Below are 16,682 nucleotides of genomic sequence, written 5' to 3' on the forward strand. Positions count from 1 at the left end.
AATAGGGCTATAAATCGAACCAAACAGCTGCTCGAACTAGACTCGCTTAAATTTGTTTGTTTAGGTATCAATCCAAACCCGAATATAATTTCAAACTCGAAAATATTAACAAATGAATCACAATCTTCACGTTGTTTGGATCAATATGTTAAAGAATATGTAAGACAAGTAAATTTCATGAAAATATACCTAAAGTTTTCTTCTTTAATTCCACTTCTTTCCTTCTCATATATTGCGTATCTTATAAAATAACAAACATATAATACTCTTATCTCTTGAATAGGCATAATTGATTTTAATACATTCGTAATTCATCGTAATAGATTTTTTGAATATCAGAGAGCAAAACTTAAGGGAAAAGAATAACAAATTAGGATGAAAATCTCTATATAATACAACATGAAATTTGAAGCCAAGTTTTGATTATATGTGTTTGAACTCGATATTGAGACAAGTTATGCCAAACTTTTCGTGAACATACATAAAAATTTCAAGTCAAGTTCGATCAATTTCTTTCAAAAAATTATCAAACACAAGCCAAATTCAAATATTTCTTTTAATTTTTAAACCAATCCTGAACATATTTTTGTCCGACTCGTTGAGACTTGTTTTTAGCCCTATTCACTAGCATTGGGAAATTGCAGCAGCCTAACAGCATTTGTTGCTATCAATTGGGAAATTACTTGGAAAATAGTATGGGTTAGGAGAGAGTTATTGAGGAAAGTAGTTGCATGTTTTGATCTTGCAATTACAAAACTAAATAAGTTTGGGCTTGCTTATAATTTAGCAAGCAATTGATCTTTTAACGTTTGTAAACATGTTAAGATCTCAAACTTGAAAAAAATTTTGTAGTATAAAATAAAACTGTTAGATTTACTAGTTTTCTTGTCCAGCCTTTTTTTTTAAGCGTAAATGAGAGAATTTGAATCTCATACCTCTTACTTACATTCCCTCCCCTCGAACCATCCAACCCATCCTTTTCCCTATAGTTTAGGTTTTGCTACAGTCAAGTTTTAGTAAGGTATTTGGCATATGATCCAATAAAAATTCATTGTAGATGTTCTTTAATCATTAAAACAGAGTTGCTCGTCGATTACTTTGTTACTAGCATTCAGTTGAGAACAAAAGATGCCCAAAATATTATTCTTACAGTAGAAATTACCCCTACACATTTTTGCAGGTAAAAAGATTTTTCCTTAGAGGATTTATCAGTGCTAAAGTTCTCCAGTTTTGTAGTTCTACATTTGCAGTAGTTTAGAACTCCATTCCTACGTACAAAAGAAGAGAAAATAGTGCTTCAAGTTGACTGTCTCAACACAAAATGACATGAAACATAATGAGAAAAATGGGCATCACCAAATGGGGAGATTTTAGTTCTCATCTGCATACTAGTGATAGAGATGGTTCCCGTACAATACTTCGAAGTTAACAGATTTGCAACTTTATCCAATATGTTGCATCTAGATTTCTAGACATCATGAAAACTAGGGTCTTCTAAATACTTCTTGTAAAGCCACCTTGATACATTAAGGGCGTTTCCTGTGCTTTTCACAGGAAAAATGTTCCTACTACTTTGCCAGTCGTTGGTAAGCTTGATCCACTCCCTCCTCCAGTGTTGCAAACGAAAGCCATCACCCTTTTCTAAACTCTCAATCAGAAACTTAAAGTAAATTGCTGCACGAGGGCCATAATAATCTCGTAGAAGCCCACTCCAGTACTTATTTCCTGAATCAAAAGAAAGAACACTTCAAATTGACAACATTTATCCTGTATGCTCTATTTTTCTCTTTAACTTGTGAGATGCATTATGTCGAGTAGGTTTTATGAGCAATTAAATGTCATGTATTTATAAAGTTTTTGCATTTACTGATTTTTGAATAGTCTTCCCAAGTCAAGATAGCAGTGGAAATAAGTATACAGCATACCACTTACCATAATCACGAAGCAAACTAGCCTCCTCTTGTGTGTTGTCAAACCACATTGTAATTTGGGTTCTTGCATTCCATTCAAACTGCAATTTGGTTGAAAGGTCAAGTATCTTATCTTATCAAATTCTTATAAGGTAAAGGATTGCAGAAATTAATACCTGTCTTTCCTGTTCTTCATCCTGAGCAAGTCGCTTTGCACTCTCTAACCAAGGTCCCAATAGAAATCCATCATGACAACCTAAAAGTATGTCCATATCTTCCACAAGACCAAGGAACTCTTGACTAAAGTGAGCAACTGCAGGGAGATCAGCTAGCTGATATGATTCTATGACCTTCAAGAATAGCTGATTTGCATACTTGGCCAGGGCTTGTCTTGTCAGGTCAATAAGGTCGTATCTAAGAATAAAGAAAGGACCTCAAGTTGATATGAAAGGAGAGACAGAAAGGGAGCAATCATTTAAAAATAAATATTAGTTGATAAGGTTGCTACTTCATATGATTCTATGTAGGACCTGTAAGTACTAGTTTCTGGTACTTCATCTCCACTTGATAGGAAAAGTTTCAGTGCTTCTATTACTTCTGAAGTTGAATACCATAAATGGGGTTTGCTGAAGGAATCAGTTAACTCTTCACGGACAGTTCTCAACAAAAATTGTATCCTGTTATCTTGATATCTTCTACTGATTGTTACTTGAGGTATTGCGATTGAATACGGATCAACATCTGGGAATGCCACAATTACATCTCTATTCTTATCCTGTTACACAATCATAAAGGACTTTCTGAAGTTCGCTGTCTGTTAAGTTAAAAGCATTTATCATTTGCCAATTCAAGCGAGGGCGACAGGTAACTTAAATGAAAGTAAAATAGGGTCCAAATATTATAGCCCTTTGAGTTGTTAATGCATTCATCTCATTGTTTGCAAATTAATGTAATTCCATATACAAAAAAACATACAATATGAATTAAATGATTCATGAACATGAAGTGAATGGAAACCTGTCTTTACAAGCAATGAAGCTATATATTTAGTGTCATCTAGAAGATAAACATAGGCTTCTCAGTTTGCACGAAGGGTACTAGGATCTCTTAATACACTTAGCAGGGAAACAGGATACACAAATAACCTAGGGGCTATGAATTGTCAGTTATGGGGTGTAGTATAATATTTAAGGAAAAACAACACCTTTTGATTGAGTAAAGTACCTAGTTACTACCTCTAATTTTAATTGCTATAAAAAAAATTTTATGCTACTTACTTGGGAGCCATCCGTGCAATTGTAAAGTGTACCATACAATATGGTCCAGGCATCTTGCAGAGATTGCACATATCTACCATACCGTCTTTTAGCATAAAGATCAACCCATTTCTGAAAGAAGATTTTACTGCAGTTTAGTTAATTCATCTAGCCATGTAACTATTGTATGTACTAATGGCTGTAACATTAGCAGACTAGTAGACATGCGTGAAAACCAAATCTATCAATGACTGGATAGACAACTTGAGAATAAACTATGCTTAGGCATATAATTTTAAACACTAAATATGAATTTCTTGTTACCTTAACATCGACTATCTCATGCTGAAATGCCATTTCAGACATAAGATCATAGACAACAGGATTTTGTTCAATGCCTTCCATCGACATCCCAACACCAACCTAAAAAAAAGTAATTATTGGGAACAAGTAAGGAATAGGGAACCAGAGGGAAATTCATGAATATTAGTAATCAATAACAACAAAATAAGTATGTTGCTCTCAGCTAAACAAAATGCATCATTGGAATAAATTTCATCAACAACTGAAGCAGGGATTGGTTATTTAGGGTAAGCTATGGGTTTTGATATTAATGGTTCGCGCATGCTATGTTAAAGGGAGAATCCAGGAGGTTGTATGAAGATCAAATCTTAAAACTAAGCTTAGTAATAAAGGTAGGATCATTCTATTCTATGGGCTCAGGGCACAGTATAAAAGTTGGGCTCCATTTCGCTTTTAAGAAAAAAGTGTATATTTTAATGCAAAAGTGTACACAATTCAGGGGGTTGATGGCAATTTTAGAGTTTTTCTAGTGGGCCACTCCCTTTTTTGGCGTTTTGTTCTGTGTCCAACGCATAAAATATCTACTTATTCCAACCTAAGAGGAATTAGACTGGACAAAACAAGCATTAGCCTCCACTATAATAAGAATGAGAGGAAAGGTACATGTGCGTTGATATTACAAATATGATGGTTCTCCTGATACGTGATCAGTGATAGAGATTAAGTTCATTTTGTTGAGAAGATTAGAAGGATTAAGGAGAACATATTGTTAAGAAGATTACGAACTGAGAGTTTTGGCTGCTGATTACACATAAGATAAAACAAAGAAAAAAGGCTCATTGTCAAAACAAGATAATGCACAAACTTGCCATGGTTGAGTTTTCACTTCTACGAGCTTCAACAGGTCCAGACCCAACTGCATCCAGAACACCATACATCTCAATATTGCCAGCAAAATTGTGTAGCATACACCTGAACATTGAATTACTTTAGATGAGAAAAAAAATGAGAGAGCACCACTAAAAGTAACAAAAATAAATAGCTAATCAGTTTCTGTAAAAAAATTAACCAAGGATGAAAACAACAAAAGGATATCATGTATCTACAACAAAATATCACTAAAATCTTCTTTTCCCCGTAGAGATGATATATTCCGGCCAGAGCTGCGGAAGGACAAGGGTTGCTAGTTTAAAAAGCAAAAACAAGGAAACTTCTTGTTCTGTGGAAATGGAAGTTTATTATTTCTTGTTCTGTGGAAATGGCAGTTTGAATTTCTCATGACAAAGCATGAGGATGTGAAGCTGGGGATGAATTTAAAATGGGAGAAGCTACCGTACCTTTTAAATGCAGGCCATGAAGCTTAGTCAAATAAAAGGTTATGAAAGGGATTTCAGTGGAGAAGCACATAAGAAATTAAAAATCATAACTTGTATGCTTTATATTCAAATTTATATCATAACTATGAAATATGCATGTGTGAATTCAGACCAATTCCCACTCTGGTTGTGACAAGAAGTTCCAATAACCCCCCCCCCTCCCCCCCCCCACCTTCCAAAAAACCAACAAAACCTGTTATTAGCCCAAAGGCATGAAATGTGCATCATGTTAAGAATTAGCAAGGTCATGACCAATGAAATTTGTTTGGCTAATGTGCAACATTTTTTGATTTCAAAGCAAATGGAAGAAGAGTATTAGGTAGTGTTGTTCTTAATTTCCTATTTGTTTAAGAGCCTTGTACTATGTATATTGTCACTACTACCACTCAGTAATCGCATCAGTGAGAGGACTAACATAAAAGAACATTTCCAGATGACCAGGTAATAGATATAAAATTGAAAAGTTAAATAACTCTTTAGGAACAAAAAAAAAAAAGAAGAGTCACTTTCCAGATGTAAGGAACACCATAGAATTGCTCTGAAGAGGACCATATTGGTTTTGCTTCAGCAAACAGATCAAGGACAATCATCTTACCCACAGGAACAGAATGTAAGAGTGCCTGAAAAAACATCAAATCAGAGAATGAAAAATGACATGAATAACATTGGACAGAGAACATAAATCTGAAACATTTCTTCTTTGACAAGACTGTGCAAATCACAGATTTTGATACAAAAGACCAACATGGGTTTCTACTTTCAACGCATGTCTTGTGTATATGCCCGTTTTGACATTTGTAAAACTTTGATTATTTGTTCTTTCAGGCACCAAGATCACGTGGATAGGAGGTTTTGTATGCTCAATAATTTCAATTACAGCACAAAGCTAAGGGTTGGGAGCACTGAAGAAACTATTAAAAAAGATCCTGGCTTGACAACTACGCTACTGTCTTTTCAAGTTGTGGGATAAAATTAAAAAAGTCTCTTTTATTTGCTCCTTGTCAAAGCATACCAGTCAGATTTAAATTTGGTTTGGTATGGGCCAAAATGGAGCTAATGTGCCTCCTACCAGAGCAAGTTGAGGAACAACTTAACGCCTCATGTTTCTACTTATGGAAATAATGAGCCCAAGTGTCCTTGGATTCAGCATGATTAAAGTTTCTCTTATATTATGCTTGGCATCTCCAAGGAAAAGAGTACCATGTATAGAAAAAAAATGTTCTGGAATGCATCATGAACCCATATCTGAATCAATTATTTTCTTAGTCCATTATAAGCACCATCTAAGAAGCATTGTCTAGAAAGTGCAAAACAGAATTCATAGATTTAACCTTCATCTGAGGAGGCCTCCAGAATGGGTCATACGAGAAAAGCCATCCCTGCCAGAAAAATTCTTGATCAGAAGTATGGAATTTTTAAAGGGACATAAAAGAGGAAGAGTGGCTGAAGATCACTGGTAGAATTAAGAAAAAAGCCAATGTAAAATAAGAGACAGCCAGAAACTTACATACTGTAGAAAGAAAAAAAAAGGGGTTCCTTGGAAAGGACTAGCTCTGCTTGATTCTTATTCTGAGTTGAATTACATATAATTATACATTTAACAATGTTTCGTCATCAAGTACCATCATCATGTTGTTTTGTCAAGTTGCACTACCTCAATAAAACACCAAAATATGCAAGAAACAGGATTTTCACCTGCATTAGCCAAACAGCATCACTGTCACCACTTTGCATTCCCCTGAAAATTGCAGCACCTAAGGACGAGATATATTCTGGGTCATCTATGGGTGGCGTGTTCTCATCAAAGGTATCACTGCAACAAGAAAGTCTCTCATGTTCTTAATTACGTGGTAGAATAAGTCATTCTTTATGAACCTCTCATGATGTACACAACTACTGCTAAAATAACCACATTAAGAATGACGATAGTGAAGAATCAGACAAAACATATTGAAGCAGAAATTCAAAATAGTAACTTACAGAAACTGTCTCTATTTATTTCTAAACTATGATATGCTACTCAAATGGAAGCCCAAGTAAATGCCACAAGCAAATGCATGTCCATTCATGACATCTATCAATGGACCTCTGTTAAATGCTCGACTTCTTGAAGATCCATATTGATAAGAGCTTCAAGAGATAGAATATCTGATGTTTACCAAGAGAAACTGAAATGAACTTTTACGTTTGTAAAAGGATCAAATCTCAGTTCATTCGTCAAGAGGCACACAAGACATCAGAAGTAATGTTTTACTTTTATAAAGCAAAGCAATAGAGTGAAGTTCAGGATTTTCAAGGCAATTGAATACTAGGAACATGGGTTGATCAAGCAACTCTAAGATTCAGTCAGGACAATAATCAAGACCATATTACAGGTTCGAACTTATTCCATTCATGTCATGTTCCTCAATTGACAAACTAAAACTAAGTATAGATGTAAAAGCTGTTGAAAAATCTGATATTGTATAATTACAGCTTTTATCACTTTGAAGGCAGCAATTGGAATAACAATCCTTTAGCCGCCACAGCAGGAACATAGAGGACTTACCAGTTGTAAATGTGGCTACTTCTTCCATATTCTGCACAAAAATGTATAGTCATTAACAGTTTGAGCATGAAATTGCCATTAGTATGCCATTGAAGGAGCTGCACGTACAGACAAAGGTAGGAAAGCTATGTGGATACCGTTCACTTGTTGCTTAACAAATGCTTTTCCAATTTCAATGAACAAGGGATCAGTTGCATCAAGAAGATAAGTGCAGCACCATCTAGGATCACCATGAACAGTAAACCTAAGGACAGAATCTTAAAAAGTTAGTATGTGCAAAGAAACTTGCTTTTCACCCTTACAGAAGTTACACGTATGTGTCCTTAACATATAAAAGTATACAAACGAGTGACGAAAAAGTACAAATAAGGAAAAAAAAAAAGGATGGGCAACAGGCTAAGGAAATAAAATTTGTGAAATTCCATGACTATTTTGTTATCATTCTCACAAATAAAATTTTCATCCTTCACCTAAACGAAAAAGGCTTATATAGGTTTATACAATGAGGGCAAGAAAGAGAATCCAGCAAAAGTTGCGTATACCATCAAAGCCACAAAAACCTTATAGTCCTTTAATGCATAATTACTGTTGCAAAACCAAAATTACCCTTCAAAGCAGATTTGACTTCATAAAGATGCTAATTTAAACATTTTACCCTTCAGAAAATGTGAGTTATAGAATCAATTTGTAACACAGATCACCACAGCAACTCCAACAGAAATTATACATATAATAGCAGTTGTTGCAAGTTTTCAAGTAATCAAACCTGACAAATACTTACCAATTTCCCAGGTGTGTTATCTTTGCTGATGGAAAAACACGTTTTAGTGCAGCAGGGACATTTCCAGAAAAGGCAGGAAGCACTGAAACATTCAAAAAAAGTGTTCAGAACATTTTGAACATTTTGAACATTCCAGCTATATGTTAAACTTGAAAATGTTTATCTTATTTACAGATTACATCCAACTAGGAATTTCATGTATATGGAAGTGCAATTAAACCTGTATTCTGCAGTTTAAATCTAGCTATAAAAGCAATCTAATCTTCAAATAATAATAATAATAATAATAATAAATAAATAAATAGGTAGTAAAATCATAAGATATTTTGCTAGTTCCACTGACAAAAGGTAGAGCTACATTAAGCAGTGCATCTTAAGAAGTTTGATCTACTAAAAATTATTGTAGCTCATTTTGGCCTCATATCTATAGAAATGGAAACAAGAAATTCTGATGTTGCAATTCTTCTGGATGCATCTTTTAGAACATGTACAAATGAGATGCAATTCATGATCAAAGACAGGATAATTACTAATAATATAAAAGGAATGCGCTAACTATAAATCCATGACATGTCATTAATAATAGATATGATAACTGCACCTGGAGTCATTCCAAGTTGGTACATTCTAGCAAGAATTTTCTTTTGCATTAGGAGTTGTTGATCCAACCAACTCTGAGGAAGAGGCCCTCCCCATCTGTTTTTAAATGAAAACATCAGCCCGAAAGCAAAGAATAACAATATAGATGTATTCAGGAATAGAAACATATCACACTTGTAACTTTCTCATTTTTGTTGAAAGTTATTGGAGACAAAAGTCCTCCTGTAGTCTACAGATTCTTATACACTTCTAAGTTTATAAAAAGGAAAATGCTTATTTTAGCTTCATCTAGATATTTCCTTAACTTCTCAACATATTAATCTTTTGCAGATAAATAAGCTTCAAGAAATCATTAAGGAAATGGCGAAAAGGAAGGAAATTGGGGTTAAAGCATCTTCCATGACCAAGTAGATTCCTTATCAAGGATAGCTTGCTATCTGAAGCATCACATGGATTGAGCAAGAGGTAGTCGGCCTTTCAACTTGGGGAGAGAGATAAGCAGATAAAGTGGAATGGCAAGCGGATCCTTATGAAGAAAGCATTGAAAGGATAAATCATATTTCCTTTCTAATGGTCTGGGAAGAGGAAGTTGTAGAATAGGTGGAAACTTACCACACCCATGAGAAATTGCTGCTGGTATTAATTGTTTTCTTAATGTTGCATGCATTAGGATGAAGGCAAAAGAAAATTTCAGTTCTCTTTCTTAGCTATTATTTGTACCCACCAATTACTCATTTTAAGACAACTTAAGCAAGGCAATTCCAGTTGCCACTACAAAAATGTTGTACTATCATGTAGCAGACCATCCAATCATTGGTTTTCAAAAACTCAACTCTATCCTTTTTTTCCTCCTTCAAGAAAATGTGAAAGATTTTCTCCGAAATTTCCTAAGGTCTCAGGAGTTTCTGTTTCATTGAATAGCAAGAGCTATGGTACTTGACCACATAAGACATTCAAATTCACAACAATCAGAAGTAAACATCGGGTTCTGGGAGAAACTAGTTGAATAGAAATTATAAAGTTGACGATCTCATACTCATTCTCATCTGTATTGCCAATTATTGTAGTTATTATAGTAGAAGACTTAATCATAATCAACAATTCAATGAAAGCTTACCCATGTAAATTTGCCATCCTTGACCATGCAAGAAATGCTGGACCCCCAAAGAAATCATCCAAACTCGAAGTGCTAATATTGAATTTCTGTTTGTATGTACATGATCATTCGTGAAAAAATTAGAACTTCACCTCCACATAACTCAAACTAAGCAAACAACAAAAGCAAAGGCAAATATGTTCATATCTAGGGAGCTAAGAGGCAGTAGAATAATTCAACAATCTAAGTTTTGACATTTTGAATTGAAAGACAGTAAAATCATCTTACAATCCAAATGTTCACACTTCAGGAACAGATAGTAAACTTTATAATATACCTTTTAACTCAGAATTATTGACCTCGATATTTAGGGTTTCATTCTAGTTTAAATACATATTGTGGTTTTATTCTTTTTCTGAAATATGGAAGTCGATACCACTAAAATGGACTTTAAAGAACCCAGACTTCAGCTTTAGTCGAAACCCATGGATCAAGTTCAAGAAAAGGAAATGAGACTTCAGTACTAGTTCTCAAACAAAAAGAATCCATCACAGCTTATTCTTCCAAGTCCACTGCAAGAAGAACTCATTCTCCTCCTTCCCCTTTCCTCAGCTATGGACTTGTGAAGCTCCCTTCTCAATTCTCTCTCCATTTCTCCCTAGCTTGTTCCTTGATTCCCGCTTCCTCTTCTCTCCAAATCTCCTTCCCATAGTTCTCTCCTCCATAGTTGCAAGTTGCAAAAGTTCCCAAAAGACCTTAACATGCACACAACCCATTCAATGAATATGACTTGTAGGAATTGATGATCATTCAATTGGAGTCTTGGATTGCAATTTATAGTCGAATTCCCAAAAAAATGTGACAGCAAAGAGCATAAGAGAAAATGAAGTCTAAGACATTGACTTTGAAGTCAACATCTTTGAGCACAACTTCTTTGTTTTACTTCTTTACTTTGTGCGTCAACTCACCCATTTGGGAGTCCACAGTTGCTATTAACTCTGAAGCTGCATTTTCTGGTATCAACTTCATTATTTTAAAGAAGAATCAATATGGTAACTTTTGTCTAAATGCATATAATTCAATGTTTAGGTCAATACAGCTTGGAACTGAAAATAAGTTACATAAAGAAATTATACATGCAGCAATTCAAATCATGTGGCTTACTTGCATTCGTATTCAAGTGGATGAAATACAACCTAAAAATAGCTCAAAAAAAGCTAGTCATATAATCAAGAAAGAGGAGGAACAAACCTATCAAAGTTCTCAATATATGAACTATTTAGTTGGCTGATGCGTCAAGGACTATGCCAGTCAAAAGAATAACTAAAAGTTCATCTCAGAATGCAGATTACAGGACTTATACTTGAAAAAAAAAAATTACAACAAGTGCGAAATTATTACAAGGAACAATGCCTAAAAGAATTGAGTGCTTTGCTGACATTCTTCATTTGTGCCTTTGAATTGATGCGTCAAATTTGATGGACTAAGATGAAGATTGAATTAATTGGTTCAAAACTGGAGAAATGTTGGACCATTTCAATAGGATTGATTTGGTCAAAGTCTGATAATATAAACTGGACAGCAGTAACATTGAAAGAAAATGCCAATACTTGGCAGACAAATTTACACTTCCAGAATTGTGTCATAAATGTACAGAATTATCTCATATGCATACACATATTATAGTACCAAATTAACAGTTACAAAATCGTGTAAACTGGACAGCAGTAACATTGAAAGAAAATGCCAATACTTAGCAGAAAAATTTACATTTCCAGAATTATGTCATACATGTACAGAATTATGTCATATGCATACACGTATTATAGTACCTAATTAACAGTTACAAAATCATGTAACAGAGTCAAAACTTACACACAGGAGACCATTTAGAAGTTGGCCTGGTTAATTAACTTCATTCGTCTTCTGAAGTATATTCAACCATCAAGAACCTTAGTATATTTAATCTCTGAATAATTTTTTATGAGAAAACAAATTTCAAGCAGCCAAGATTTTGTTCAGTATGAGATACTTGATCTAACAAAGAAGGAAGAATAAAGAAACTGATACCTGGAAGACCTTTTGCCAGATAGCTTCTTGTCCTGTGAATGCTAAGGGCAAATTGATACCTTGAAGAGCCATCCAATCAATCTCCTTCTCCCATCTTTCCCAGTCCCACCATGCAAATGTATCTACCAAAAGTATGCAGGTCATAAGTTAACCAAGACCTAGAAGCTCTAAGCCATAAGTTATGAATCTCAGGATATCAAATTACAGATCATATGCCGTAGGTGAAAGTGGAGATTTACAGCTTGATGTAACAGCATTCTGGTAATAACTCCAAGGAACAGGTCTCCTGATTTCTACACCAGCATGTTGAACTTGCGGCAGTGAGCCAGCTTTTGGAACAGAAGCTAGCTGTGCTCCACCTGTTTTCATCCATGATATGTGTGCTCCACACCAATATTTTAAGTACCAATGCAGACCAGCTGCAAGCTCCACACCCGTGGTTCCACTTATCCTGTGGATAACACAAACAAAACAAATCAACTAAAAAAGTTTTCATGTGTCATTTTCAAGTGGAATTCGTCCAAAGTGTCAAACAATTTTCTGGCAGAAATATAGAGAGTTTACCGATGTAGAGCAATTTTTGGTTTGTTCTATCTGATGAAAGAAGATGTAAGTTTTGAGAGTATGAATCCTGATCTAAGTGCCTTTGTCGTTTAATACCCTGTGATCTGAGCTCCAGGAACTCTCCTTATGTTCAAGCAGTAATCTAGCATTATAAAGCTTGCTAAACGAACTAGATTACTTGTTCATTTTTTGTAAACTTGAATTCTAATTGAAGCCCACTAAAGCATTTAGTTTGACTTCAAAATATAAAACATCTATTAAGCTAAGGTTTCATATAGGGAAAAGTGTAGAAGTTCAAAGAGATTGGTTGAGAAAAATCAAGGGGAACCATTCCATCCATGAACTTCAATAATTATAAACAAAATAGGATAACAAGGAAACACTCTCAACATACAAAATTTCAGGATAGCCATTGTAGCTAAAAGAAGGGTGATTGCTTATTTTGAAGCAAAGCTCCCCACCGCAATGCTCCTGTAAAAGAATACAATGTGAACTGTCAGATCTTTCTATATTTGAGTCATAATAATCACATGAAAGAGAAAGTCTTGAAAAATTACAAGCCATGTTACATGGAGTTAGCTACAGGATACAGCTTGATAGGGTGCGAATGTGCTGCATACTCAATATGGGTTCAAATATCATCTTACAGGGTAGAATATCTTATTTTGTTAAGCGATTTCTAAGTTCCACCATAAACTGATATCGCTCTATTGTAGAGCAACTATCGTTAGAATGCATTCAGCACTATATGCATAGTAACAGCACAAATATGAACTACAATAATGTATTTGTTCAGCTTTATATCCCATAAAAGGAATTAATGCAATAGTCCATATCCATATCTGTAATGTCCCCATTATTTCTGCCCAAAGGTAACCCAAATTACTATATTAGAACCAGTAAATACGACGCTATTAGATCTATGATTTAGTAGAAATTCAAAATAATAATTGCATTGATTTAATTATCCAATTGGAAGTTAGTAACAAACTAGCCAAAAATGTGCAACGCTAATTCCAAATTTTGGCATTGCCTAATTAAACAAACATAACCTGAGATGCACGAATAGAACAATTATGATCCTATGATTGTTGAAAATTAAATTTAAGGTGATAAAAAATCAAGAATAATCCATTCACGAATTGTCAATACAAATAATCTGAAATTGCTCCTAAAGCTGCAATACATCCAAGTGAACAAGGTACAGATTCTGAAGTTGGTGGTATTTACTAAAAGCTGCATGTATTAAGCACCCATAAACTGTTTAGAAATAGAATCTACATTCAAATTACAAATCTCTTAAGTGGAACCCATTTCCAGATTCTCATCATATCCAAAATATGTCACGAATTTCAGAACATTTCAAATCACCACATTGATTTTCAGTGTTAGTTGCACTTAGTAAACCAAAATATCTGGTAATGTACATGTCATACAACAATGGTATTCCTAACTTCTGAAGCAAGGTTCAGAATCCAGAAATTGTCATAAAAAAATACTGATCAGATTCTCACTTTAAATAACCTGGAATTCAAACCCAAGTTATCACATTGTTAAAACTGAATTCAAGATTTGAAAAGGTCTATAAAATTCAGCATATCTTGAGGCACAAAGATCTAGAAAAAGTAATCTTCACATGCTAAAATTCTTATGAGATCATTAAATATCATCATAAACTCCACAGAATGATCTCAACTTCACAGAATCATTTAAAATTTACATGCTGAATTCCAGATAATAATAAATCAACATATCTTTAAAAAAAAATCATACAACCATAAATATTGTAACATAAGAATCTTCACTTTATTCCAAAAATTCTCGAGAAGAAACTATTCTCAGATTCTCATTGTAGGACGTCCAGGACTAGTCACAAATTTACTGAACATTTTTAAACAGATTTGAATCTCAAACTAGGCAGTCCTTACAAATAACTAACATATCTGAGAGCCAAATTTGTATGGCTGTGATATGTATACCATTTCAAAATATATTTAGATACCTAAAACTCCAAAGAAGAAGTCATCTTATGATACAGATCATAACCTATTCAAGATTGCCAACAATGTTAGAACATCTTCAGCACCCACTTTTGCAGAGGCAAATTTTCAGCCAACTTTGGGTTGTAACTAGACTCTGACAAACTGAGATCATGATCTTTATACTGAAGGAAAGCTCTTTAAGTATAGTTTCATATGCAACAAAAGGAACTTAATTCCAAGTTCTACAATGTAATAGCTGATTAACAGTAACTGTGCAATGCGGACCGAACAACCATGCTCTTATGAGTTTTGACAGGTTTTGATGGTTTCATAACTAAAAGACTCCTTATCACTTACATGAACATCATAGCTAAAAGACTCCTAATCACTTATATAAACATCAGCGTGCAGTCGCTTGATTACCCTAAGCTCAAATCGTAATTCCGATTAACATTTGCTCCGAGCACAGAAAATTATACAGCCACATTTAGGTTCTCAAACTCATGAGAACTCAAGCAATTTATGTTTCAATTTCAACACCAAGTACAAGAGCATATTTCTCCACATTTGTGGAAGATCCTTTCCTTAATCTACTGATTGTATCGAATCCTATGATACAAACCTTTCTATATCGAAATATGCGACGTCAGCTTGAGCTAGCTGTTCCTCTTTCAAATTTTCAGACTACCAATTCATCCTTCAAATTTGGTCAAACAATTATAGAAACCTAAAATTCAAAAACCTAAAAAATGTTGAACTTGATCATGTATAAGTACATTACCAGCTCAGAAATGTATTACTCTCAGAATTGAAGGAAAAAGAAAAAGATCCAAATATCAATATTAAAGGAAAAAGTACACTGAACTATAACCTCCACAGGCGAAGGAAAGCCTTTTGGGATCCAAACTGAATTGAATCATTGAAAACCTAGGAGGCCACTAAACCATTCTTATCATAAACTTTTTGTCACTCAACTATCAAAAAAATTTCAAATGGCCCACTAAGCTTCTAATTCTATAAACTAATGGTCGTTCTGTTGACTTCCGCAGTTAAGTCTCTTGAGTTTGGTTAATTTAGTGGCATATATATATCCATAAGAAATATCTAAAAATTACAAAAATAAAAAGCATCAAGCAACATTGTGGTTTTTTTTCCTTTTTCGGGTTCCAATAATTTTCACTATCTCCTCCTTATTCCTTAAACATAGAATATATTGTACAGTAGTTGATGGATTTCTATCCTTTTATATTTCAATTTAATATGTCTCAACTTAACGAAATGAAAAATATTCATTTTTTGAAATTTAAGCAAGTTGTCTGAAACTTTCAGCAGTTAAGAGTAGCCAAAAAGCAAAAGTTTACCATCAGAACAATTTCAAGGCCCTGATTCAAAACCTGAATTTTCAGTAGATAGGCGAAAATCTATTTAAGCAACTTGCAATTAACATATTTCAAGAATTCAAAAAAAATGCAAAACAAAATAGAGCAATGATATAAGAGATGACCTTGGGGATGATCTTGAACTCAAAGCTGGAAGAATGAAAAGGAAAGAGGCGATTGAGGACACCATAAGCAGCAGTGAGTTGAACAGAAGAAGGAGCTCTTTCTTTGTCCTGAATCTCAAGAAAGCGTGAAATATAGCTCACGCCAACAGTTGATGACTTTGCAGCCACCAAGAAGGTGCACAGCACTGTGAAAAAAATCCAGAGAGGGTTTGACGGGAGAGTAGACATGGATTTTGATTGGGTTTCCAAGTGTGTTTGGAAAGAAGAAGAAATGGAGAAATTTTAATAGGAGCGGTGAGATCATATCATTGTCAGACATTGGCAGCTTCCTGTTGGTGTTTGAAGACAATTGATGGGCCGGCAAGGCAGAGAGATAGAGAAACGTTTGTTTTGTTACAGGTTCAGAAAACGGACAACATACTAACTACCAGCCGGTTTGGCGCGGGTTGACCAATTTTTGGGCTATTCTGTAGTTTGGACATTGGCAGTCTTTCTTAGCAGTTTTTTTTTTTCTTAGTTGTTTATTTTGATACTAAACCCCTTTTTATTACCCAATTTAACACTTAAATTTAATAGATTCAGATCTTAATATATTCAGACCGTTTGATAATCAAAAATTGAACATCTGAATTAATTAAATGGCACTGAATTTTCTAGGCAAAAGTTGCTCTCAAAATTAAGTGATAAGCTAT

The 16,682-nt window shown here is 34.3% G+C and overlaps 1 protein-coding gene across 1 annotated transcript; it reads right to left on the minus strand.

Annotated features, from left to right (window-relative positions):
- Positions 1-1,293: 1,293 nt before the first annotated feature.
- Positions 1,294-16,309, minus strand: LOC113768394 (alpha-N-acetylglucosaminidase-like). The gene is made up of 19 exons (XM_027312734.1): positions 15,991-16,309; positions 12,899-12,975; positions 12,180-12,391; positions 11,941-12,062; positions 9,892-9,977; positions 8,776-8,870; positions 8,175-8,256; positions 7,531-7,637; positions 7,394-7,424; positions 6,541-6,658; positions 6,177-6,224; positions 5,356-5,465; positions 4,339-4,441; positions 3,491-3,589; positions 3,188-3,298; positions 2,441-2,685; positions 2,087-2,324; positions 1,933-2,011; positions 1,294-1,725 (listed from the first exon to the last, which is right to left on the minus strand). Exons 1-19 carry the CDS (start codon positions 16,216-16,218, stop codon positions 1,469-1,471), a joined length of 2,448 nt encoding a protein of 815 aa, XP_027168535.1. The 5' UTR covers positions 16,219-16,309; the 3' UTR covers positions 1,294-1,468.
- Positions 16,310-16,682: the final 373 nt, after the last annotated feature.

The sequence above is a fragment of the Coffea eugenioides genome, chromosome 4 (assembly GCF_003713205.1).
Source record: "Coffea eugenioides isolate CCC68of chromosome 4, Ceug_1.0, whole genome shotgun sequence".
Lineage (NCBI taxonomy): Eukaryota > Viridiplantae > Streptophyta > Magnoliopsida > Gentianales > Rubiaceae > Coffea > Coffea eugenioides.

Excerpts from the sequence above, each read along its gene's own strand:
- LOC113768394 (XM_027312734.1), bottom strand. The coding sequence starts at position 16,218 with ATGTCTACTCTCCCGTCAAACCCTCTCTGGATTTTTTTCACAGTGCTG. Across the intron at positions 8,257-8,775 it reads CCAACTTGGAATGACTCCAG|TGCTTCCTGCCTTTTCTGGA; the intron begins GTGCAGTTATCA and ends TGAATGTTTCAG. Across the intron at positions 2,686-3,187 it reads ATTGCACGGATGGCTCCCAA|GATAAGAATAGAGATGTAAT; the intron begins GTAAGTAGCATA and ends ATTGTGTAACAG.